This window comes from Bemisia tabaci, chromosome 9, assembly GCF_918797505.1.
Source record: "Bemisia tabaci chromosome 9, PGI_BMITA_v3".
Taxonomy (NCBI): Eukaryota; Metazoa; Arthropoda; class Insecta; order Hemiptera; family Aleyrodidae; genus Bemisia; species Bemisia tabaci.
The window spans coordinates 34,243,428-34,270,820 of record NC_092801.1 but is presented as its reverse complement, the minus strand read 5'-3'; the positions used below and the strand labels follow the sequence as shown (position 1 = coordinate 34,270,820).

Here is a 27,393-nt window from a genome sequence, read left to right as displayed (position 1 = left end):
GCCCGCCCCACGCCGGAGGCACTCCGCATCCTCACGACAAACCCATTGTGCTGTCCTCACGACTCGTCACCTTCCGGCAAAGTATCGCAAGCGCCATGCGACGTTTCAAAATTTCCGCCGCCATTTTAATTTTTACAATGAAATTGTACAACAAAGCTGTTCGAAAATTTCACTGAGTTATCTATGTGCTGCCGATAAAATTCAGTGAAATTTTCAAACGGATTCAACCAACAATTTTTCTGTCCAAAAATAAAATGGTGGCGGAAATTTTGAAACGTCGTATGACGCTTGTGTGACGCTCTGACCAGAAGGTGACGAACGTGACAACTTTCGATGCCGCTTCTTGGTTCCCTTAAACAGTCAGGAGGAATTTCATAACATTGTAACATTACAAAGTTTACCTACCCGATTCTTTCTTACTCCAATAACCGTCCTTTTCTATGGAACATTTCACTTGAAAAATGGCAAGAACTTTTAATCGGGTCACAATAACCGAAATTCATTATGAAATTACATCCCGTGTTGCATTTCGCATCCTTGCGGGCTGATTGTTAAAATTGATAGAAATAGCAAGAGAGTCCAAGTTTTCAAAAGTTCCGGGAAAGAATTGAAAAAAGATGGCCAAGTTCATCAAAAAAACATAAATTTGATCAAATTTTAGGTCAAACTGCAGACGGAAGACCCCGAAATTCCGGGAAAAGTCCCGATCGTTTGAAAAGTTCCAAAATTCGAAATTAATTCCAGGAGATGGCAGCTTTTAACGAGCGATTCGACAATTGGGTTGGAATTTGTAGAAGCACGGAGATATTCTCGCGAAAATAGTCCATCCATTCAAAATTTTGAAGTTTACCTTTCCGGGAATTTCACAAGGATAACTGCTAAAATCTATCTTTTAACGCGTTACTTCGCGAAAGGCACTCCTATAAAATCAGCCGATTTGACAACTCGGACGGAACTTGCGAAAGCACTGAAATTTTCTCGCGAAAGCAGTCCATCCGTTCAAAAGTTCGAAGTTTAACTTCCCAGGAATCCACGAGTGATTTCACAAGGATGACTGCTAAAATCTATTTACGAGGGTCATCCAAAAAGTAAGTTCACCCCTTTCATATCTCCGGAACTAAAAGGGATAAATCAAATCGGTAAAAAAGGACTTCTTACTTATATCCTCAGCTCTCTATAGGTACCAAGATTTTTAAATTTGGACCACTGGTTGCCGAGATATTCGATTTTTACGTGAACAACTCCCGGCCAGTTCCGTCCACCAAACGACGCGCTGATATGAGATGCACCGCGCGCTGTCGCGTCGCTTTTGTCTTCTGGGACTCTCAAGGAGTACTTCTCGTCCATTATTTGGAGAAAGGGTGTACAATCAATGCACCACGGTATTGTGGAATATTGAATTCGTTGCGATTGGCAATAAGAAACAAGCGACCGGGTCTCTTGTCTCGTGGTCCCCTATTCCTTCACGATAATGCCAGACCTCACACGGCGAAAGAGACCCAAAATTTGTTGGACAAATTTGCGTGGGAGGTGTCACCTCATCCTCCATACTCTCCAGCCCTTGCCCCGAGTGACTATCATATTTTTCCGCAACTCAAGAAGCACCTAGGTGGCCAGCGCTTCGAGAACGATCAGCAGGTGATGGAAGCAGTCAATGGCTGGTTCAAGAGTCAACCAAAAGTGTTCTTTGAGAACGGCATTAAGAAGCTTCAGAAACGCTATGAAAAATGCATCTATAGGAACGGAAATTACGTCGAAAAATAAGGTAAGATTGTTTTAAAGCCAATCTTAGAATATTTGAGTTGGTTATTCCTACGTAGATGTGTGGGGAACACAGTCAATTCAGGTAGCGTGACGGGAATCGCAGCGCATCGTTTGGTGGACGGAACTGGCCGGGAGTTGTTCACGTAAAAATCGAATATCTCGGCAACCAGTGGTCCAAATTTAAAAATCTTGGTACCTATGGAGAGCTGAGGATATAAGTAAGAAGTTATTTTTTACCGATTTGATTTATCCCTTTTAGTTTCGGAGATATGAAAGGGGTGAACTTACTTTTTGGATGACCCTCGTATTTACGAGTTTCTTCACAAGAGGCACTCCTATAAAATCAGCCGATTTGACAACTTGGGCGAAACTTGCGAAAGCACTGAAATTTTCTCGCGAAAACAGTCCGTTCGTTCAAAATTTCGAAGTTGAACTTCCTGGGAATCCACGAAAGACTTCCTCGGCTAAATTCCATCGATTCGACAACCGGGACGAAGCATGTGATGTTCTCGGTATCTCCGCTTAAGCCCTCAGCAAATATATCGAGGGCCCGTCAGCCCACCCCTAGAGAAAATATTACCTCGCAGCGAGCTCGCAGACAGCTCGCAGCATATTTTGGACCTCGCGGTTAGGAAACTCCTCGCAGTTAGGTGATGACCTTGCCAAGACCTCGCAGTGAGGAAGTCGGTTAGGCATGGACCTCGCCGCGAGGTGCTGACAGCTCACGGCGAGGACCTCGCCTCGCCGATAGGTTAGGAGACCTCGCCGATAGGTGAGAGCACCTCGCAGATAGGTGAGAGGACCTCGCAGTTAGGTTGGCTCCTATCCACTGGGTGAGAGTCCTCACAGTAGGTATATTAGCCAGCAGGTAACCTGACCACAGAGGTAAACACAGGTTCAGAGCCTCATTAAAAATTAAGGATCAATTGCAGCATCTAATATATACTGATAAAAATGTTAAAAAAGTTTTTGAATTTGAAAGAAAAATTGTATTTAATTCAAAAGCACATTCCTTGGCTCAAAACAATGTGGGTCAGTGAACTGAAATTGTTCTGTATACCAAAAAAGTGCCTTAAAATTAAACACAATTTTTTATTTATTTTTATTTTTTTTTTTTTTTAGAAAAAAAAAACAAAAAAAACCTACCAATCAAAACTTTTTTAACCTTTTTTTTCCGTGAATCCTCTCACAAATGTTCTTATCTATTTTAGCATGCCAAAAAATAAGAATAATCTGTACCTTCTTTGCACATGGTCTTCCAAAATATTCCACACTATGAGGCATTCTTCGCTCCTTGCAAGAATAGACAAATTCCAAGAATTCAAGGATCAGGTAGTGATTTTTAGAAAAATTGCATCGTCACTGGCCTATAAAATTAAAAAAATAATCATCATTCACCAAGGTCACACTCAAAATGAATTGTAAAAATTTCTGAATTTTGATAGTTATAAGTGAATATTTCAAGTTAAACTGACCGATTCCTTTCATTAATTTTAAGCGAGAGCTTTTCCTTCAGCATATCAATCACACATAATGTGCTGTTCCTTCTCCTTCAAGCAGGAAAATACTCATTGGAGGGAGGAATTTTCTTCAAATTTACAATGTCTAATCACTCTAGAACTGTACTCTTTGCATCAACTTTATAGTGAAGGTAAGTGGGCATTTTAAAAGCCCAAATTTAGCATGTCAGCCCTTGCAGTTAAGTCAGTAAGTATACGCATTTTCCTTACTGCTTCTTGATTATGGTCTGATGTTGCAGAACTTTTCAAAGTACTATCCATGAAAATTCAGAGGACAACCAGTTGGTGACCACATACTTTTTCATTTGTTTACATTTTTTCATTTATATTCTTATTTAAATTCAGTGGATAAAATTAAAACATAAATTACAACTGGAAACCAAGAGGTATGTAAAAAAAATTAAAAATGTTAATCACCTTACAAGACTTACTCTGTCCCTTTCTTTTCATGTTGACTCCTATTCTTTTCATGCAACTTTGGCAGGGAACAGTAGGACAGGGTCGCATATTTGGCCTGATCATTGCTAGAGCTTCGGATGGTCCTAACAAATCCTTCAACTTCTGCAGTTCAGTGTCTGGAATCAACATATCAGAGTGAACAAGTGATCCTTTAGATAAATGAAAAGTTTCCTATTTTTTCCATATTTTAACACACATATCAATTGCATATTCATTCAAGTGAATGTGAGGAAAAACAGCTGAAAATTTTCATCCCCCAGACTGAAAAGACGCAGCCACTTACTTTCTACGAGCAGGTCTATGCTGAGAGAAATTTCACGAAATTGCCACATTGGTATGCAGTTAAATCTAGTTTTGCCATGAAATTTATCCTCACATGCAGAGACTATTTGCAGTAGGTAATTATTCTCACACATACAGAGACAACCATCAGCTCGACATGGCCATCATTGCCCTGATAACTCAAGAGACCGTAGATGCATACTCAATTAAAATTCATAAGTGCACACAATCCCTCCATGAGAAAGGAGATAGTAGGTACCTAGAAACAGCAGGGTGAGCTATCCTTACTTCTCCTGGAGCAAAATCCTCCCTACTTATTTTGAAATTGTCATGCCTCAAGGAGAAAAATTCTATTACTTACAGTGCACACTTGTTGTTAGTCCGAAAATGATTCCTCCTCCGTCTCTTCACACATTCCAAAAGGACACATATTAAAGTCTAATTCCAAAGTAGATTTCCACAGGTTTTCATCCAATAATCACTGATAAACTAAGTTAGAGGAAAATAAAAAATGCTGCTGCATAACTACTTACTTACAATACATGCTTCGCCGTATCACACATTTGAAATGAACCCAGATTCTATTCCAATTTCAAGGATCACAAAACCATCAATTTTATCCTTTTTATCCCTAAGAAATCCCAATAACTTGGACGAAAGAACCTCGATGTAAACAAACCGGCGCGGCACACAAACTAGGTTAGGTGAAGTGAAGTTTACATTTGGTCGGGTAAGTTGCCACATTTTGCCCAAGAAATTTGATTAAATTATTGATATCTGCACGTCTGCACCTATGCGGTTAACCTGTTCAACATAGGCAACGCTGCGCTGATTGAGAGTCAGATGTTCTTTCTCCGCTCAACGTTTTGCGTCATTGTCAAGTTAGCAGAATAATTGTGCAAGCTCTGCTGATAAGGGGGGGGGGGGGGGTGAGAGGTTCCGACCGCTGGTCTCATTTTAGCCGCTCATCCCTTCACATGAAAAATTTCATGGAAAATAAAAGCTAGAAATTTCACGTGAAATATTTCATGAAAATCCAGAAATTTATGAAAGATATTGAAAAAAGCCGGTTCCTTTCCATGTTTAGTAAAATGTAGAAATTGTAAATTTCTTCTATTTTTGTTTGTTTGAGTGCGGGTTGCATACTCCAGCCCCTGAAAAATATGAAATATTTCACAGCCTCGTGAAATTTCATGAAATGTATCCCTGAAATTTCCAATTTTTCATTTCCTTCTTCCGTTTCATGCCACCCTGGGCCGGGCCACTACTATGGAACGCCGTTTGTACGAAAACCTATTTTCAGGGGGAGAAGTGATTTTTCTTGGGGGAAGAGCAATTTTCGTCGGGGGAGAAACACTTTTTCAGGGGTGGAGAAACTTTTTTAGGGGTGGAGACACTTTTTCTATGGGTGGAGAAGGAATTTCAGGGAGGCGTGAGAATTCTGTGCTCCACTCTCCCGATGAAAATCTTTCCGTCCCTGATCGTGAATATATCGAATATCTGGAGGAGAAATGAAAAAAAATCCTTCCCTCCGCCGTGCGTTCGATATCGCGACTGCTCGGTGCGGAGAAGGATCTTGCTGCGCCGCGACTGCTTTCGATATATCGATTGAGCGCGGTGGAGAAACGTTTCTACGCGTGGATCCACTTTTTTTCGCGGCGATCCACTTTTTCGTGGGGAGGAGCCGATCGCGACTGCTCGGCGCACAATGGTCCACAGACTGGATTTAACGGATCTTTATTCGAAAATGCAATGCACCGTTTTGAAAGTTGAAGGAGCTAATCATTTTAGGGTCGCGGATTTTATTGTACATCTTAGTGAGTGAAACAAAATATTAACATCCTGACCGAGAAACTTGACTTTAATTGTGATTTCTGACCCTTTTAGGACTAAAGGTCTAAGGATAGCGAGGCTTTGTCAGAGGCAAGTAGAGGTCAAACTCGGGTTCGATGACTCTAAAGACATCAGAGCAGACCTAAAGAGGATCTCGGAAAATATCTAAAACTCCTCAGAACAGGAAAATCGTCGCAACAGTACGAAAAAAGCTGGTTCTCCGAGGAAAATCGACTTTGCCGGGAAAAACAGGTGTGATAGTGAAAATCAAAGGTCATCAAGTCAAAATACATAAGAATCGATGTATCGCACATCGAAAACATTTTTACAATATATTTTTAATAGACTTTGGGGTCGCAAAAGGTTTTACAAGAAAGGCTCGGAAGAATTAGCGTTATCGCAGTGCTGGAGAGTGATAAACAAAACCGAGGTCATATTCGGATTTAGCAGCAGCTTAAAATACATAAGAACAACTCTACCGTGGGTCCAGGAAAATGTACCAAAATGAATTGCAGGCATCACAAAAAGACGTCAAATTTCCTCATTTTCCCGGGCAAAAGTCGCTTTTTCGGAAAAGTGAAAGATGAAAGGAAAAAACGAAGGTCATTTTTGGACTCAGCGGCTCAAAATATATGAGAGTAGTATAATTTCGTACATGAGAAAAATTTTACCTACATGATGCGGGGGTCAACAGTCGCAAAAACACCAAAAATGCCCATTTTCTGCCCAAGATTGAAGGGCGATGCACAAAAACGGAGGTCATATTCGAATTCAGCGCCTAAAAATACATTCAAATCACCTGATCACGACCGGGAGACTTTTTTTTTAAAAAACAATTGTTTATATATGTTCTTTATTGTCGTAATAGGAGAAAAAATCTTGAGTCTTAAAAGCGTCAGAAATCACAATTAAAGTCAAGTTTCTCGGTCAGGATGTTAATATTTTGTTTCACTCACTAAGATGTACAATAAAATCCGCGACCCTAAAATGATTAGCTCCTTCAACTTTCAAAACGGTGCATTGCATTTTCGAATAAAGATCCGTTAAATCCAGTCTGTGGACCATTGTGCGCCGAGCAGTCGCGATCGGCTCCTCCCCACGAAAAAGTGGATCGCCGCGAAAAAAAGTGGATCCACGCGTAGAAACGTTTCTCCACCGCGCTCAATCGATATATCGAAAGCAGTCGCGGCGCAGCAAGATCCTTCTCCGCACCGAGCAGTCGCGATATCGAACGCACGGCGGAGGGAAGGATTTTTTTTCATTTCTCCTCCAGATATTCGATATATTCACGATCAGGGACGGAAAGATTTTCATCGGGAGAGTGGAGCACAGAATTCTCACGCCTCCCTGAAATTCCTTCTCCACCCATAGAAAAAGTGTCTCCACCCCTAAAAAAGTTTCTCCACCCCTGAAAAAGTGTTTCTCCCCCAACGAAAATTGCTCTTCCCCCAAGAAAAATCACTTCTCCCCCTGAAAATAGGTTTTCGTACAAACGGCGTTCCATACACTACTCCATAGAAAGGGAAAAAAACAAAACAATAATTTTCGGAGGGCACTATCTGCCAATGATCTATTACGCTGATAACTTCTAACTGATATCGATAAGGCGGTCAGTCGGTCACTCTACTTCTATAGTGACCGGTCGGTCAGTGGGTCAATGAAGTTGCCGCAGAGAAAATAGTTTCTTCACTTTTCTTTTTTTGTAGCGCTTTGTTATGAGCACCGGAAAGTTAGGTGAGTGATATTCTGAAAACCCGGGAAAAATTATTCACACCTTTCATCCTTTCATGAGGAGTTATGTGATGGAGGGATGTCCAAATACAGCAGTTACATAGAAAGCGGCACATTAGCGCCAGACGGACTTGGAGCCTGGGAGATTCGTTTAGCCCCGTTGCGGGCTGGGGCTGCTCAGGAAAAACCCTCATGACGAGCGAACGCATTCCTTCGGGTAGGTATTATGTGATGCATCGATTTTTGGATTGATGTCATAAAGACTCCAAAATTTCTCGCGTTTCTCTCATAATGTAATTGAGGAGTGATTCCAATAAATTTAAAAAAAAATTTAAAAAAAAAAAAAAAAAAACACCCTTGCACTTCGTTTTTGAATTGCATTGAAATTCTGGCACTATATTCAAATATAAACTTTCGCATCAATTTACTTGAATAAATTAGAGCAATACGGGAACCACTATTACTGGTTGATCTAACGGAAAGAACAACTGAGCTATTGGTTTCCGTGGGCAGATAGGTGTTTTTAATGATGAGCCGTTGCCGTTACCTAGTATAACTGCAAACTGCATTATAGACTCAAATCCATATTAAGCGAGTGAAATCGGCATCAGTGCATTTAATCAGCTGAGAGAGGCGCGACAGTCCCACGCAGCGGCGTTGCCTCACCGACAAATTCCTTAAGAATAATAGAAAGCAGACTACGTAATAGTAGAGTCCCTTTATACCCAGAGTTACGACAACTCACTTTTGGTTGGGCCAGGATTGGGCTGAAAGTGGCCTAAAAAAAAATCCAATTCTGATTGGTTCTCGCTCATGGAGGCCGAAACTAGTGCACCAAGATGGCGGTACCTCGTATGTGAACAAGAATAATGAAAATATTACCTAATTGTGGTTTATCAAGAGTAAATTGTTATTGCCATCGGTCCAAAATGAAAATAGATTAAGAAATTATTCACAAACCAATCTCATTTTCTTTTTAATTGATCAATTTGTTGATGTTGTTGTTTCTGTGTGACAGACATCGCAGGATTCCTGATCCTTATCCCCCAATATCGTTCGTTTGAGTGCACTAGTTTCGGCCTCCATGGCCAGCCAAGGTCGGCTGCCAGTCAGCTGATAATCGAGTTGTCGTTACTCTGGGTATAAAGGGACTCTACGTAATAGCGGGCAACCAGATATTTTTTTGATATATTTTACTCACCATCTGGCAATCAAAATTCCACTCGTGTACCATAACCAGAGACAAGAGACCCTCCACTAGTATCTTGGCCATGGTGGAAGCTTTTACTTTCGGGACTTCAGCATTCTACTGTTGACTTACCTACATGGTTGATGTTCAACAACGTGTTGGCAGTTTCGTTTCACAAACAAGCCGAAAATGGCCGACGTTTGGGAAAGTTGTTTGGCTCATGACGTCATCCGAAGCTCATCATCGACCATGTAGGTAAGTCAACAGCCGAAAATAGGGTGATGACTGTTGCTCGCTAATAATTCTCCATAAGGAATTGTTGAAACCCCGAAAGTAAAAGCTTCCACCTGTCGCTAGGAGGCCAGTGGAGGGTCTCTTGTCTCTGACCATAACATAACCTATAGACGCAGTGTGGTGGTCTGCAGTTTGTTTACAATCAACAATGAAGCTTTGCACTTCGAAAAATTGAGATGATGTTAATGATATGTGAGTGAAAACAGTGATAACAGTGAAAACATGCGAAAATCTACGTTGGAAGTTGTTATGCAGCTGCATTTTTTATTTTCCTCTAACTTAGTTTATCAGTGATTATTGGATGAAAACCTGTGGAAATCTACTTTGGAATTAGACTTTAATATGTGTCCTTTTGGAATGTGTGAAGAGACGGAGGAGGAATCATTTTCGGACTAACAACAAGTGTGCACTGTAAGTAATAGAATTTTTCTCCTTGAGGCATGACAATTTCAAAATAAGTAGGGAGGATTTTGCTCCAGGAGAAGTAAGGATAGCTCACCCTGCTGTTTCTAGGTACCTACTATCTCCTTTCTCATGGAGGGATTGTGTGCACTTATGAATTTTAATTGAGTATGCATCTACGGTCTCTTGAGTTATCAGGGCAATGATGGCCATGTCGAGCTGATGGTTGTCTCTGTATGTGTGAGAATAATTACCTACTGCAAATAGTCTCTGCATGTGAGGATAAATTTCATGGCAAAACTAGATCTAACTGCATACCAATGTGGCAATTTCGTGAAATTTCTCTCAGCATAGACCTGCTCGTAGAAAGTAAGTGGCTGCGTCTTTTCAGTCTGGGGGATGAAAATTTTCAGCTGTTTTTCCTCACATTCACTTGAATGAATATGCAATTGATATGTGTGTTAAAATATGGAAAAAATAGGAAACTTTTCATTTATCTAAAGGATCACTTGTTCACTCTGATATGTTGATTCCAGACACTGAACTGCAGAAGTTGAAGGATTTGTTAGGACCATCCGAAGCTCTAGCAATGATCAGGCCAAATATGCGACCCTGTCCTACTGTTCCCTGCCAAAGTTGCATGAAAAGAATAGGAGTCAACATGAAAAGAAAGGGACAGAGTAAGTCTTGTAAGGTGATTAACATTTTTAATTTTTTTTACATACCTCTTGGTTTCCAGTTGTAATTTATGTTTTAATTTTATCCACTGAATTTAAATAAGAATATAAATGAAAAAATGTAAACAAATGAAAAAGTATGTGGTCACCAACTGGTTGTCCTCTGAATTTTCATGGATAGTACTTTGAAAAGTTCTGCAACATCAGACCATAATCAAGAAGCAGTAAGGAAAATGCGTATACTTACTGACTTAACTGCAAGGGCTGACATGCTAAATTTGGGCTTTTAAAATGCCCACTTACCTTCACTATAAAGTTGATGCAAAGAGTACAGTTCTAGAGTGATTAGACATTGTAAATTTGAAGAAAATTCCTCCCTCCAATGAGTATTTTCCTGCTTGAAGGAGAAGGAACAGCACATTATGTGTGATTGATATGCTGAAGGAAAAGCTCTCGCTTAAAATTAATGAAAGGAATCGGTCAGTTTAACTTGAAATATTCACTTATAACTATCAAAATTCAGAAATTTTTACAATTCATTTTGAGTGTGACCTTGGTGAATGATGATTATTTTTTTAATTTTATAGGCCAGTGACGATGCAATTTTTCTAAAAATCACTACCTGATCCTTGAATTCTTGGAATTTGTCTATTCTTGCAAGGAGCGAAGAATGCCTCATAGTGTGGAATATTTTGGAAGACCATGTGCAAAGAAGGTACAGATTATTCTTATTTTTTGGCATGCTAAAATAGATAAGAACATTTGTGAGAGGATTCACGGAAAAAAAAGGTTAAAAAAGTTTTGATTGGTAGGTTTTTTTGTTTTTTTTTTCTAAAAAAAAAAAAAAAATAAAAAAAAATAAAAAATTGTGTTTAATTTTAAGGCACTTTTTTGGTATACAGAACAATTTCAGTTCACTGACCCACATTGTTTTGAGCCAAGGAATGTGCTTTTGAATTAAATACAATTTTTCTTTCAAATTCAAAAACTTTTTTAACATTTTTATCAGTATATATTAGATGCTGCAATTGATCCTTAATTTTTAATGAGGCTCTGAACCTGTGTTTACCTCTGTGGTCAGGTTACCTGCTGGCTAATATACCTACTGTGAGGACTCTCACCCAGTGGATAGGAGCCAACCTAACTGCGAGGTCCTCTCACCTATCTGCGAGGTGCTCTCACCTATCGGCGAGGTCTCCTAACCTATCGGCGAGGCGAGGTCCTCGCCGTGAGCTGTCAGCACCTCGCGGCGAGGTCCATGCCTAACCGACTTCCTCACTGCGAGGTCTTGGCAAGGTCATCACCTAACTGCGAGGAGTTTCCTAACCGCGAGGTCCAAAATATGCTGCGAGCTGTCTGCGAGCTCGCTGCGAGGTAATATTTTCTCTAGGGACACGATTCCGGTCGGGCGGGATTGGAGGAGCGGTTTCGGTTTGGCTTTCGCATGTAATTAAACAAGTCGCCGCCGTTGAGCGGTTTACGAGTCCGCAGGGCCGAATCGAGTTAAACCGATGCCGATGCGCCACTTCCGATAACATGCTTTGTGGACCGCGCGTGACTCGCCGGGAAAGCCACCCGCTCGGCCTCACATGGTAAAGTTAGCAGATGTCAAGCGACAAAAAAATTCTGATGACACGACGCACAGTGCGGCATCCTTACGGACAATATGGGCAAATTTCGGTAAAAGACACTTAACTTTACACTAGAAAAAAAAAAACACATTGAATCTAGAGTCCAGACTCTTAAAAACATCGACAAGAAAAAATACTCCTGATTCAATCAGATTTAAGATTAAATCAAGAACCAAGCCTCTGAGCTTAAATCAAGAACCAAGCCTCTTAATTTGAGCGGATTTCCTTTTGATTCAATCTTAAATCTGATTGAATCAAGAGTCCTTTTTCTTGTCAATGTTTTCAAGAGTCTGGGCTCTGGATCCAATGTGTTTTTTTTTTGTCCAGAGTAAATAATGGAGAAAGTAGCACCGACGTAGAAAAACCCTTTGGCGCTATCAAAGTAAAACACTCGAAGAATAAGAAACTGTTACATTTTAGGATATTTTGCGTATTTTTCAAGAAAAGGTCAATTGAAGTTGGCAACCCGAATCAACCCTATGATAACAATGTAAAGACAAAGTGAAACACCCAAACTTTAACTTCAAACCTCTGATAATCGCAAGATCTGTTCGGTAGAATTGAAGTTGGATATCTGACGATTAAGAAAATGTCGAACTACTCAGAGCATTTGGCGTTTCAAGCGAGAAATCTTCATTTGAAGTTGATGTCTTTTTCCCGTGTATTTCTTATGGACCAGTGATTCTCAATCCATTTTCCACCAATTTTCTACCCGAATTTGAAGTAGTTTTGAGCCAAGAATTTGAAAATGAACCATACGATGCAAATGTAAATGTTCCCATGAATGTGGATCGGCTTCCGGCCGTCCGCGACGGCAAAGGACAATGCATATCCACAACATCAGTTAGGAAGGCAGTCCTATGTTCCCTACCATGACCATTAAATGTAGCAAGGGTCCTCTCAGAACTCTTTACAAGTCGGATTAATTGTTAATTTGTAGATAATTAGAGAATATTTTCATTAACATTTTCAAAATCAAAGACAAAAATTGTCATCTAATAAATATTCGCCTGAATAAAAACACATTTCTTTTTATCTTTTTCAGTTAACCGCAAATGTTAAACAACACTTGGATTTGAGACAACCAGCGGCAAATCGTCTTAAGTCGATATGTCACGATTTGATAAGACTCAACAAACTTAACGGGAAAAATACCGAACAGTTGTAAAAATTTTTACGACGTGACCGGTATCAGATTAACATCAAACGCTTAAAAACCAGTGAACTGCGTGAATTAAACAAATGCACTCGTCAAACGACAAATAGACATACAAGAAAAATTCAACATCTGAGAGGTGATTGTTCCATCGGTTTAAATCCTGATTCGAAAAATGCGCGGGCTGATTCGCGGGTGTAAACCCATCGGAGGATCCTACGGTATCCGAGTTGAAACCGGTGATGCGACATGACGATACGCGAGTGACGCAATCGGAACCACGTGTCAGTGCGGGGAGACGGATGAAAATGTGACTGGTTCCATCAACCGTACGAGGATCATGATAGTCCGTCGCTGGATCACAACGGTTTTCTCAACTTTACTACTTCTGCTATTGCGTGTCGACTTCACCTCGAACGTGCCGATCCCGTCCACTCCGCTTCTAGGTAAGGATTAATTTTTTCGCCTCGGTTTTTTTTTTTTTTTTTTTTTTTTTTTTTTTTTTTTTTTTTTTTTCTTCTTTGTACATTTGTATTGATTACTTTCTAAGTGTGTTAGGGGATATTTTCAGAGTGTACTTCACTATGAGCCAATATTGTACCGGAAAAACTAAATTTAATGATCTAGAGATAGAGTTTAAACCCTGAAGACGGACGCCCGGAATTTTGGGCGCTTCTGGGTACCAGATGCGCCCTTTCCAGCCGTTTAGGTCTCCGGATGTAACATGCACTATAGTGCATAACCTTTTGCCTTGAGGGTAATGACGCCATTCTGGTACACGCGGTAAAATTTGGATTTTAAGACAAAATACTCTCGAGTCAATCGTATTTTAGCTTCAATCGAGAGCCAAGCCTCTTAATTTGAGGGGATTCTCTTGTATTTCAAACAAGAACCCGATTAAATCAGAGTATTTTTTTTTTAAAATTTTCTTCAGTGCACTGGAAAAAAAAAACACATTGGATCTAGAGTTCAGACTTTTAAGAACATCGACAAGAAAAAATACTCTTGCTTCAATCAGATTTAAGCTTAAATCAAGAGCCAAGCCTCTTGATTTGAGCGGATTGCCTTGTGATTTAAGCTTAAATCTGATTGAATCAAGAGTCCTTTTTCTTGTCAATGTTTTCAAAAGTCTGGACTCTAGATCCAATGTGTTTTTCCTCCAGTGTGTCTTGACTTTAGATCCAAGAGACTTCCTTTTCAAGTGGTGTTCATTTCTCTTCACAAATTGAGTAAATCCGCTCATATTACTCCATTTATTTGGTGGCAAAGCGCAAGAGTGAAATGCATACCGGATTTTACGCAGAGATTTTCAACCATATGCTTAAAAGTTGATTTAGGAATCTTGAGATAAATGAAACAGGTGTGGAGAAACACAATCTATGTTCACAGGATCTTTCCTCTGAAGCAGCATGTTTCCATCTACTGAAATCAGTTTAAAGATTTCCGAAGCGCCGCGTTTGCCGGCTTCAGAATCAAATGTATACACATAAAGTACTCGCGAGGTAATCTGAAAAAAGGATCAGATAGGAGCACGGCTCTCGAGGCGGGGCCTGATTTTTTAAGTCAACGCAAAGCAACTGAAGAGATAATGCAAGCGTCCATTTTTCAAGAGTGCTTCACCCCTTTCAACTCGACGGAGCTGCATTCACAACGAAATGCGAACACGTTACGTCAGAGGCACGTCTAGTCCCGAACGCAGTCATCCCCCGGAAACATAACTGCCGGATTGGGCGAGAATAGTAAAAACCACCCCTACGCCCTGGGACGATAATATTTTCCGTCACTTTCAGTTAAGGATAATTAAGCACCTGGGATTTTGGTTGATATTTGAATCTATTTTGAAAATATTTATTTTGAATCTTAAATGTACCATTCAAGATTGAGTGCACGTGGTGAGTAGCACCGGTTGTCTGGGCAATTTAAGATCAAATAAATAAAACAAATTTTAATTGGAAAGTCTGAGAATTTCGTCTTTTTCGATACGAGAGAAATTTATACTTGGTTGAATTTAATTCTGCACTTTCAAACTTAAATCTCTTATAGCGTGTCAAATTCCAAGAGTGCACGTGGTGAGTAGCACCTGGAGTTTTGGTCGCTATTTGAATTTATTTTGAACCTTAAATCCGCCGTAAAAGATTGAGTGCACAAGGTGAGTAGCACCGGTTGTCTGGAAAATGTATGGTCAAATAATTAATCAAAAGAAAAATTCATTCCAAAGTTCGAAAACATTTTTTTGCCCCATTTACCGTTCCTTTCAAAATATTTTAAAAGTCAATCCGACCAACTCATTAGTCTTCAACCATCCAATTCTGATCTCGCATTTGGTTTATTTTTTTTTTTTGAGAATTTTAAGTTTGTAATTGTGTTTAAGAATTAGTCTTCTTTTCTCGTCAATAAAATTGACTCTAGTTATGTTCAAATTTGCTCTCATTATTCCTTCCTGCCAATCCTGTCCTCACCTCTGGAAAATCACCTCATTATACTTTGGAGTACGCACTACAAAAGTGTTGGCGCCCGAACCCAGGCGTCCCAGTGGGTCCCAGGGGTAAGAGGACCACACTTAGTACTGGGAAAAACATTGATTAACTCAATATTTTTCCCAGCTTCGTGAGTGGGATTTTTCCCTAGGACAAATCTCGTGAACCGGCCCGTGGAGACAAGGCCGTATGTGCGACGGATCCATTCTCTCGGAACGACGTCTTGGCGGATAACGATGCGGCAGTTGGCGAATAGTCGTGAGATCGGTGAGCGCTCCTATTTGAAGCACCCATGACTTCATTCCAAAGCACCGATGACTCCATTTTAAAGCACCCATGACTCCGTGAGCCAGCCCGTTTGAGGGCTCGTTGAGGCTCTTTGAGCCTGGCTTCCGTCAGCCGCAGATTAAGGTTCGCGGAGAAGTTCGCGCCGTGTCGACGCGACGCCTGACGAAGCCCGGGCACGCAACCCGCTTGAATCCCTTCGACGCCCTCACCCAATTATCCCTGTTCCTCCGGGTGAATTAGTCGTTAGCAGCTTACAGCCTGTTATGAGTTCCTCAACCTGATCGCATGCCGCCCGCATTGCCAATTTTAACAATCCTCGATGCTTTAACAGATGGTACTTTTTTTGAGGCACCAGAAAATTCAACAAACTTCCAAAAGAGCTTAAGGAAGGATCTATGAATGTTAGGTCTTCTCATCAAGTAATAAGAAATAAAATAAAAACGTATGTGCGCGAAAAGCATCGTCGGGCAACCGAAGACTAGAAAAGAGAACAGGAACTCTTGTTATATCCCTTCCTCCTCTCTTTCTCTCACTCTCTCTTATTATTATCCCTCCTTTTTTCTCTCTTGTTTCTTTCTCTCCTTAAAAAAGCAAAATTTCATTTCATTTTTTTTCTTTTGTTTTTCTTTCTCTCCTTAAAAAAAAGCATAATTTAATTTCCTTCTTTTTGCCCCTTGTTTTTCTTTCTCTCCTTAAAAAAAGCAAAATTTAATTTAATTATTTCAGCTCCATAAAACTACTACTTACTTTAATTATTACATATTACGTTACTTTAATTATTTTTTTAAATTTAATTAAAAATGAAATAAAATGTAAACAACAAAAGCAGTCGCGTTTTGCCCGACACAAGCTTCAAGTGGGCAAAACTCATCCCTACAATTTTTTATTCTTTCTTTCATTCTTCTTTGTGAAAATTTAGGCCCTTCTATGGAACGAAAAATTATTCGTTCATTAACGGTGAAGTAATGCAATACAGTTTCCGTAAAATATCCTGGTTCAGGTGGTCAGTAAATAAGTAAGCCAATGAGAGAATAGACTTCAGTCCAAAAAGTCTTCAAGTTGTTCGTGCAAAAGCACAGAGAAGAGACAAAGAACCTTCAAACATGTTGTGTCAAAAAGTACACAATAGTATCAAACCGAAACGGAGATACGGCGCAGTGCAGCGGTGGGAAGTCCGTAATTTTAAGAAACGTATTTACGGAAGAGTCCTCATCTGAAACTTTCAAAATATGGAACTGCAGGATTATAACGCACATTCCCACCCTTTTGAACACAAAAAGGAACGAAGCCGCTTGCAACCTACTCTGTAGGACACCAAAGAGCGGTATTTCGTTGGACACCGAAAATTTGAATCTCTCGACTCAACTTGATAAAAATTGGCCCATTCGAGAAATGCCTCTTCCCATAAGTTTTTAGACACATGAGGGAAACAAGGCATGAGGTGAGTTCTAGAAAAATTTAGTTAGTCTGCAAAAGAGCAATTATCATCAGGAACACAAAATTCATGCAGAACTTGGGCGTTCAAAAACTAGATTCAAGTTACTTGCAATGCTAGCTTAAAATTCAACCCTTGAATAAGATTTCGAAAATGTTAAGATTGGATTTGCGGCCTTAAATCTTTCCCATATGGCAATTATGTCCGACAAAGAGTAGGGTGACATTACTCAAATAATGAAATCTCGAATAAATATACCAAGCCGACTGAAAGATATTCTTCAGCACTACAATGTGTGAACACATTAGACGATGAAGCGCTTGCTTCGAAAAGCTTCGGTCAAACTTTATTAATAAAATGTAAGTTTATGGAGAAAATGTTACAAGTCTGGCACTTAGCTGCACTCCACATACCAGTATATTCAGTGTTACTACCTGTTAGACATTGTGTAATACAAAGTTTGCTGAACTCGAACACATCAGAAGAGAGAAAAAACCAATTGTATTAAAATGACTAAAACTTAATTAGTTAATCAGAGAAAATTAAAGTTAAATCGTGACGATAAAATATTACGCTACAAAACCATGATAAGGCCGAACTGGGCATACGCAACTCAGTTGGGGTTTAGCGACTGGCGGGACGGAAGAATCCATCGTTGGAATTCGGCGATTGACCCCAAAACCGCACCAATTTGGTGCTCATTCACGTTGGATGGTGCGCACAACGTAAAAAAATCGGCCGCCATTATGGAAATCATTCCTGTTCTCGTAGCGTGGTAACGTGCCGGCTAATGAATCCTAATCGTTCTTCTTTTTAGGACTCTGGTTTTCTCGTTCTCACGGTGAATTCAGTGAGTAGTTCTTTATCTTTATCTGCAATACTTGTTAGTATTCAAAGTGCGTGTGTTGCTGCGAATTAATGAAATCTCCGACCATAATTACATAGGAAATGACATATCACTCGCCTTATCACGTAACAATTTGAAAAAATGCACCCTCCTGCCTTTCAAATTTGGCCACCATCTTGGATTTGGGGCATCAATTTTGACCGGAGGACTGATTTGACTTCATTAATGAAATGTACGACCAAAATTTCATAGGAAATGACATATCACAAAACAGGATATGCACAAGTGACAATACCGATATTTCGGAGGCCTTATTATGGGCGCCATTTTAAATTTTAGGCATTTTGAGGGGTGCTCCGGGGTCGGTTAGTGTTAAAATTTTAAGATACTGTTTGAGAGAGCCTACTAATGACTTTTACACAAGTTTTGATTACATTTTACATTGTTAACGGCGTTCTAACAATGATTTAACGCGAAAATTCGACAAAACATGGCGAAATCAGGGCCCCCCCCCCCCCCCCCACCCACCCATGGCCTCAGAATTTTGAGGTCACTTGCGAAATTGAACCTCCTATAGGTAAAGATGATATCCTGAAAGTTTCACGCTTTCTTCCAGAAATGCATGATTTTTATGCTTATCAGCCCTACTATCGCAAGTTAGTGGATTGTAGAAATAAAATGAACTCCGTACACGAAATGCTGCAAGAGACTTGACATCGGGTACTCAAGGAGCGGTCGCAAGGGACGGGGTCTCGAGCTCGCGTCTCGTTTTTTTCTTCGAGTGCGGGAGTTTGTAACGGGCGCGGGCGATGCCGGCTATCGGCGCGGCGCCGACAAACATGTGCAATTTGCAGTCTCCGGGCGGCGCGGCGCGGCGCGCGGCGTTCGGGGCTCCTTAAATCAAGAGCGGCGAGTCCTGGGATCGGACCCGCGCTGAAAAAAGCGGAACTCGACTACTCCACTCTCGAGTCGCAATCCGGACCCGAACGGTGATTTTCCGACCCTCGTCGCAATCACCCTTGCCGGATTCACCCCGAGAAACGGACTACATTTGGATCGCGTAACGCGGACAGGAACCAAGCCGCATCAGCTACTGCCAAATTGATCAGGATAATTTAATTTTTTACGAGAGAACGTTCGTGCGGAATTGAGATGTTGCATGTGTGAGGAATTTGCGATTTGACTGTTGATTCATAGGTAACAGTTCGAGAGAAACACGATGGTGCCTCTGGTTTTCTCTAAAATTAACTTCCCAGCTCAAAATAGCTCTCAAGTTGAGGCCAAAATAGAGGGGATATCCCCCGCTACCGGAGAGTTCGTCTTGATGTAGAGGTGGACTCTCAAGGTAGCGTGGGATACCCCCTCCATCTTGGCCTCAACTTGAGAGATTTGTATGAGCTTGGGAGTTGATTTCAGAGAAAACCAGTGGCATCGTCGTGTTTCTCGCAAACTTTTACATCAGAATCAACAGTCAAATCGCAAATTCCTCTCACATGCAACATCTACACTCAATGAAAACCTTAAGAAATTTGCTTCGCACGATGCAAAAAATGTACTGAAATTTGCACGAAAATTCGCACAGCCATTTTCATGTTAAAAACTAAACTGTGTGATTGAATTTAGCAATAGCTGATGTAGCTTGGTTCCTGCTGAACGCAGTCTATTTTGTAATTTTGGTGATTTTTCTTACGTAAAATTTCGGGAGAAACACGATGATGTCACTGGTATTCTCTTAAAACAAACTAAAAAACTCAGAAAAGTTGTCAAAGTTGAGGCTGAAATCGAAAGGATATCCCATGCTATCCTGAAAGCCCACCTCTATTTGTATCGAATCAAATCAAACTTTCCATGCAAAGATACGGAGCAAATACATTACAAGGTTGCCACTTTGTTCTGGGGAACTATAACTGAAACCACAGCTACCCACCGGATGTATTTGATCCCTAATGGGCCTGTTGCAAACTTTTGCTAGAGCAAAACTAAGAGTTGTTTCCTACAGATAATGCCTCAAAAATCACGATGAGCGCATCGGCAAAGTCTGAAATGCACTCATAACTTCACAATCTGCGTAAGAAATTTGCGGTTTTTTGAGCTTCCCGCTTCGAAAACGATACTACGGTACAGGTGAACATTTTGTTAGAGGAGTCGTTCCATTGGCGGTAATACTCATCATGACCGACGCCAGACCGCCAAAACACGTGTGATGGGACGAGATAACACTTGAACAGGATTAAACCATATAACAATCGGCGTGTTTACGTTCATATTTTCCTCGCCCGCCTTAATTGACCTTGAACTCTCCTCGAATTACGCGAGCAACTGCGCAAGCGTCGGCCATGATGAATATTGCCGACGATGGAGCGACTCCTCTAACAAAATGTTCACCTACGCCGTAGTATCGTTTTAGAAGCGGGAAGCTTAAAAAAACGCAAATTTCTTACGCAGATTGTGAAGTTATGAGCGCATTTCAGACTTTGCCGATGCGCTCATCGTGATTTTTGAGGCATTATCTGTAGGAAACAACACTTAGTTTTGCTCTAGCAAAAGTTTGCAACAGGCCCATTCTGCATCCATTGGTTCGACTTGATGTAGAGGGAGACTCTCAGGAGAGCGTGATATGCTTTTGCTGATGGTACAGCATTTTCACACTAGGGAGAGTCATGGGAAGAAGTCCTCACGAACATAGAGAAAACCAAATCGAAGTCAAAAAACCATGGTTATTCACAACCTTCTGAATACTTCAAGCGAGGACGAAACGGATAAAGAAGTCTTCACAAACATAAAGAAAACCAAATCGAAGTCAAAAAACCATGGTTATTCACAACCTTCTGAATACTTCAAGCGAGGACGAAACGGATAAAGAAGTCTTCACAAACATAAAGAAAACCAAATCGAAGTCAAAAAACAATGGTTATTCACAACCTTCTGAAAACTTCAAGCGAGGACGAAACGGATAAAGAAGTCTTCACAAACATAAAGAAAACCAAATCGAAGTCAAAAAACCATGGTTATTCACAACCTTCCAAATACTTCAAGCGAGGACCAAACGGATAACTAGAATCATTCGACCGCCCTCTCCCAAAACACGACCCTCATCCAGTAAAAGCCCAGTGCGTGCTCTCATAGCCCACCCACAATCGGGATGATAATTTATCAACTGTAATTCCGCTCACAGTGAGTCGTAACTTCCTTGGTCCCTGCCCCCCCTCCCTCCTTACCGCCCAAAACGGTCCCTTTTGAAGTCTACAGCATGTAAAATCCATTTCAGCCGCCGCCACCGCGTCCCTCCCCACACAGCGTGAAACGCAAGGTTAAGATAATGGAGCAAAACCTTTACATCAAGGTCGCGTGAGAGACTCCCCCCCCCCCCCCCCGGGCCCGGGGGCAGCCAGAACAGCGGATGCTGAGAAAATTATGGACCGCGACCCAGACAAGCAGCAATTCGTCGCTCCTGGGACGAAACGGCGTATCTCGATTTCTATGTGAGCCTTGCTTTCAGTGGCGTGGCGGGAATTGCGATGTATCGAATGTTATGCCATTCAAACCTATGGTAAAGAATCGATTATTAAGGTGTTCGCTGCGAACACCCGGGGTATCGATCCTTTTCCATAGGTTTAAATGGCATGACAATCGATATATCGCAAAGCACGCCACGCCACTGCTTGCTTTCTATTTACCGCCATGCTTTCTGCGGCTCGTGCGGGAGCGGAGACGCGCCCCTGCGTCAGAGGAGCGACGAGATTGTTGGCGGATGGTGTTGGAAAATCAGCATTTTTCCCCATTTAATCCCGCGTAACATATCGAAATTTCATCGTAAAATCTGGCAACCTTGCGACGAGTTGAACTCACTCCTCTCCGGCTTCGCCGAGCCGAGACCTTTTGAGTCTGGGCGCTTAGAGAAACAAACGTGGCAGACAGTCTCGAGGCGGATTAGTCACAGTAACGGACCGCCGAAGGAAGCGCAACGTTTTAACGACGAGAGAAACAGGATTCCGCGGCGGAACAAGGCGCATGGATTGCATTCTTAGTTAATCGGTTTATGTGGAGAACAAAAATTCGATATATTTGACGCGAAGAACGCATCTTCTGCCAAAAAAACTTTATTCTATCATCATCAGGGTGTCAGGATTCCGTGGATGAACAAGGCGCATGGATTGCATTCTTAGTTGGACGGAGTTAAACAGAAAGGAACCAAGCCACATCAGGATCGAACCGAGAAAAAGAGGTTTTACGTTTGGCTCCTGCATAAGACTCAATGTAAAAGATAAACTTTAAGTTCAATTTCTGCAAAATTTGCTCCAACAAAAACTTATAATTTTTGATGATAGATAGTAGAGCATTGGTTGAGTTCAAAATCACTCATGACTCAATTTTATCCAAAATGTGGGTTGGTTCCTTTCGGCTTAACTCGGTCCAGTTAATAGGTGTATGTAGAGAAAAAAAATTCGATACATTAGGCGCGAAGAACGTATCTTCGGCAAAAAAAACTTTTTTATCATCATCAGGGTGTCAGGATTCCGTGGCGAAACAAGGCGCATGGATTGCATTCTTAGTTGATCGGTTTATGTAGAGAACGAAAATTCGATATTTTGACGCAAAGAACGCATCTTCTGCCAAAAAACCTTATTCTATCATCATCAGGGTGTCTACTGCTTCGCCTTCGTCTGTAATCCTTGCCGTTCTTGCTTGATCGCGCATCCGAAAACGCGAGGTTAAGAGGAGCAAATTTAGCGAGCAAACTGAATCACCTACAGCGATTGGAGCGGCAAATCTATTAAGGTCATCGCGGAATCAATCTGAATCATCTACTTTTGGCAGTTCTAGCAAAATCATCCAGGAAAACTCAAGACATCTCTAAAGTCACGTTTGTATGAAATCCTCCATCCGGAGAAGCCGATTAATTTATGAATCTGGAATAAAAATAAGTGCAATAGCACAGAGTGGTATTCAAAATTGCAAGTCCATCCGACTTTCCTGCGCAAAGCAGAAGCCGGCGCACTACGTGCCTGGTGGCCCTTCAGGTCTCCTATCAGTAGCCGGCTCACTCTGAGCCAGGTAAAAATAAAACCACCTAGAATAGGATCCTTCTGATCACTAAAAATAGTCTCCCTTCGAATATTATTCTACTCACCTCAAAATTTCCAAGCCAGGGCAATTTGGCCTCGCCGTGGCTTTTTTCATTTGTCTCTCATTTATCTTCATCCAAATTCCTTTCTTATCTCTTTTTTCATTCAAACCTCTCTATCTTTTCTCATCATTTTCTCTGTCATCGCGCTTCACATTTTGGTCCCTCGGAACGTTATCACTTTTGGCTACACTCGTTTTTTTGGTATTTTTCTTTGACCCGTTCAATCCTACAGGGTCAAAATATTCGAAGTACTCCGGTCTTTACCGAGGGGTTCCGTTCAGGTTCACACATCTGAAGTACTTCAGATGGTTGATCCGAACTTCGACAGGTGGACCTCAACTTTTCGGATGCGTGATCCGAAAACTTCAGAGATCCGTATGACCTCAACTTCGGGCCCCCACGCACGAAGTATTTTTTTCCTGTGCGCACACAGGTGAGCGATTTGTGATAATCCCACCCGCAAAGCCAGCTGAGAACCTTTCATTAGTGAAGAGCTAATACTAATATTATCCAGTCGTAAAACATGACAATGTACCGAACGAAACAGCTCTATGCGATGAAGTAAATTCCACTTCCAACATATTATAACGATAAGTTAGTAGGACGTGTTGTAATTTACGATCATGCGGTACATAAACTAAAGGAATCACCCGGCGGACGCTTCACTAGCAATCGTCAATGACGATCTGTTCAGATCGTACGCCTCACCCATAAGATCAATGCTCACTCCAGTTGATCGAAGGCATCTATGATGTCTCAATGGAGATGTTGCATGTGTGAGGAATTTGCGATTTGAATGTTGATTCTTAGGTAAAGGTTCGCGAGAAACACGATGGTGACACTGGTTTTCTCTGAAATCAACTCCAAAGCTCAAAAAAAGCTCTCAAGTTGAGGCCAAAATGGAGGGGATATCCCACGCTACCCTGAGAGTCCACGTCTACATCAAGACAAACTCCCCATGCAAAAATTGGGAGCAAATACATTGACAGGGCTGCCACTTTTTTCGGGGACTCCAAAACTGAAAACACGGCATCCCTGTTAATGTATTTGCTCCCTACCTTTGCATAGAGAGTTTGTCTAGATGTAGAGGTGGACTCTCAGGATAGCGTGGGATATTCCCTCCATTTTGGCCTCAACTTGAGAGCTTTTTTTGAGCTTGGGAATTGATTTCAGAGAAAACCAGTGGCACCATCGTGTTTTTCGCGAACTTTGACGCATGAATCAATTGTCAAATCGCAAATCTCTCACACATGCAACTTCTCCATCACGAATGATTACGCTGGTTCACATTGTTCGAGCACCAACTTCTAATTTAAGGAGTTCCCTTCGGAAATAGGTTTATTTACTTGGTTAGGTTTATAGTTGTTGGACATAATAAAATCCTCCATCATAAATTAGACAGTTATAGTAGTTGGAATTCACTTCAACATTTAGAGTTCATTCTTGAGAAAATTTGAATTCTGGAAAAGACAGACGGGTTAGGTCACTAGAGGTCGACAAAAATTGGAAACGCAAAAATTATTCACCCGGGAACTGCCATCCCGAAATTCCTGGAATGGTAAGTAGGAGATCGACTCGTGAGAATAAGGTTGCTTACCTCGGCTTTTGCAGGGGCCGGTTGACTCGTCGCACGGCGCGAATTAGCAACACCCGGCTCTTGTTTAAAGTGAGACTCGTCATAATTGACGCTCTAATGATTAATTAGCACCTCTCGACCGTGTCGGCTGCGTTGCCAGCTGTTGCAAATCTGAAAAGGTTAGGCTGTGCGCGGAGCGATATTTCCGCGTAAGTCAGGAACCGTCTTGCTAGGCGCTCGACGCAGCCTTTAATACATCAATCAAATTCGGATGCTTGCTCGAGAGAGGCTACGCGTTTGGCGAGTTCGATGGACGCCAATCGTTTGAACTTGTTTGATGCTTTTCGCAGCAAGCCTGAGATCACTTAAATTCCACGTTGAATTTCGGTAACGATTGATGAAAATGCCGTGAATGTGAGTGTTCCCTTGAAATGTCACAAAATATTAAGTGAAGTACTAAAAAATATATAATTTATTTTTTAAATTATTGAAGTTTTTTGCAGGGGAGTTTGTTTAACGGAAATCTTTGCATCAATTATCTTGAGGGAAAAAAGAAAAGGAAAAAAGAGAGAGAAAGACAAAAAAAAAACAGAAATAAGTCTTCGAAATTACGTTCGACTGAAGTTCTTAGTTTCATACACATGGATTGTGAAGTTCCCATGCAGGAAACAAATTGGCCTAACACAAGATTTTGTCTACTTGCAAGCAGGGACAGGACTTCATTGATCCGCAACAATTTCAAAATTTTGTGCTTACAAATGACGATTTTAAAGAATTCCGATTAAAAATCGGAAATGAAGCTTTGTCTTCGGGAGGGTTTACAAGAATTTCACATCTCAATGGAAAAAAAAATAAAAATAAAAAATAAAGAATAAACAACAGAAGAAAAACTCTATGGTTTAACAAACCTTGAGGTAGGTGCTTCAGGTCAAATTAACTCGAGATTCGTTTAATTTTTCTCCGTATGATGCGCCGATAAGGATCACGTTCAAGCTTCCTTTATAACAAAATCGATGGACTACATTTTGCAATTTATTAGGACCTACAATTCCTGGCTCAAACGTAAAAACACGTATATGCATAGGAATTCAAGCGGTACATACGTTCTTTGTAAACTGAGCCAGAAATTGTAGCTCCTAATAGCGAAATGGTCAACATCGAGCTTGGCTTTCAGAAGTGCTTTAGAGAACATCTATGAATAAGGCCTTAAGATACAAACGGATAAAGAAATAAGGTAACAGAGTTGTGCAGGGATTTGAGAAACGAAATTCCCAAACACTTCCTTGAAATATTTTGGTAAAATTCTCTGACATTTGGAATTATGCCACATGGTTAGAAAGACTCGCACTGGAAAAAAAAACCACATTGGATCTAGAGGCCAGACTCTTGAACACATTGACAAGAAAAAATACTCGTGATTCAATCAGATTTGAGCCTAAATCAAAAGGAAATCCGCTCAAATTAAGAGGCTTGGTTCTTGATTGAAGCTTAAATCTGATTGAATCAAGAGTATTATTTTTGTCGATGTTTTTAAGAGTCTGGATTCTAGATCCAATCTGTCTTTTTTTCCAGTGTGATTTGAAACATTTATAGGCAAACTTGTTTACCGGAACACAAAGCTCATTTCAGAGAGCGATTAAAGGCGACTTAACAATTTTTCCTTGACACTTTCGTCATTGTCCCTGACATTTTCAGGTTTTCCTTGACTGTGGCAACGCTGGTCGTGGTTCACGACAGCCGCTATCTCGCATCACCGAAATTCCGTAAAAAGCGATCGGGATCGCCTATTCGGGGGGAAGTCAGCAAATTCCCCCCGAAGCCAGACCAGCGAAAACGATCTTGGCCTCATCAAAATTGCCCGCGAGGTCGAATCGTATAGGAAACTCCTAAAGCACGCGTCGGAACCGCCTTGCCAGCGTGCTTTGCGATATATCGATTGCTCCGCCGTTTAAACCTATGGAAAAGGATCGATAAACAGGGTATACGCCAATAATCGATTATTTACTATAGCTTCGAATGAGGCAAAATCGATTATCGATCATTCACGCCGGAGGCCGGAGCGTTGGAAGGCGTATTTATGCCCCAATTCGCGACGTGCGCGGAATATCCGCTGTTTCAGCCTCAAAGGCGAGTGTATTAAACCTCCCTGTCTGGCCGGGGACGTCCCTGAGCCCTTACATCTTCCTCCCAGCGTGCTTTGCGATGTATCGATCGATCGGCCATTTAAACCTAGGGAAAAGTATCGAAAACGAGGTGATCGCAGCGAACACCTTAATAATCGACTATTTACCACAGCTTCAAATGGGGGAATATCGATAGATCGCGAAGCACGCGACACGCCACTGCTTCCTCCGAGAGGGGAAATTATCCGAGGGCGGCCGAGGAAGTACTTTTCTGATGTGAAACATGTCTGTGACGAGAATTCCTTCGAGCCGGAACCTCTGCTGAACATGCTTCGATGGGACGACGAATATTTCATGCGCTCCGGTTTATCGAAAGATGCCGGCCGGCACACACAGAGCAGAGTCAATAGGAGAGGTCGGACGAAATTTGGAGGCTTTGTAAGCTTAAATTTTCAAAAATATGAAACAAAAAAGTTTATGAGAGGTTTCATTTCATGAAATTCCCTTGTAAAGACATACACAATAAAGATTGTGATTTTTGTGTATTTATTAAGGTCAAGTGAAGTACAGGGAAAAAAAAG

General features: G+C 41.2%; 2 protein-coding genes and 1 long non-coding RNA gene across 9 annotated transcripts in view; 2 read left to right on the top strand and 1 right to left on the bottom strand.

Moving 5' to 3' along the window:
• LOC109030397 (alkaline phosphatase) overlaps window positions 1-27,393 on the top strand; it is a 324,326-nt gene that overhangs the window by 116,321 nt on the left and 180,612 nt on the right. For all 3 annotated transcript variants that reach the window (XM_072304353.1, XM_072304352.1, XM_072304351.1), the window contains one exon: window positions 12,828-13,384. In XM_072304353.1, the coding sequence (XP_072160454.1) occupies window positions 13,279-13,384 (106 nt within the window). In that variant the 5' untranslated portion in view covers window positions 12,828-13,278. The remainder of the gene's footprint in view (window positions 1-12,827; window positions 13,385-27,393) is intronic.
• On the bottom strand, window positions 1,416-12,806 carry LOC140225433 (uncharacterized). The gene is made up of 2 exons (XR_011900536.1): window positions 11,548-12,806; window positions 1,416-2,328 (listed from the first exon to the last, which is right to left on the bottom strand). It is a non-coding gene; the product is annotated as an uncharacterized lncRNA (long non-coding RNA).
• Window positions 9,170-11,545, top strand: LOC140225432 (uncharacterized). Of its 5 annotated transcripts, none has more exons than XR_011900534.1 (4): window positions 9,175-9,843; window positions 10,011-10,168; window positions 10,739-10,866; window positions 11,233-11,545. XR_011900534.1 is itself a non-coding variant. In XM_072304357.1 (3 exons), the coding sequence occupies exons 1-3, from the start codon at window positions 9,711-9,713 to the stop codon at window positions 10,744-10,746; spliced, it is 294 nt and encodes a 97-aa protein (XP_072160458.1). In that variant the 5' UTR covers window positions 9,170-9,710; the 3' UTR covers window positions 10,747-10,976. The 5 variants fall into 5 exon arrangements, 3 of the variants coding, with proteins under 3 accessions (XP_072160458.1, XP_072160459.1, XP_072160457.1); XR_011900535.1 differs by having other exon boundaries at window positions 10,011-10,154; window positions 11,233-11,543; XM_072304357.1 differs by lacking the exon at window positions 11,233-11,545 and having other exon boundaries at window positions 9,170-9,843; window positions 10,011-10,163; window positions 10,739-10,976.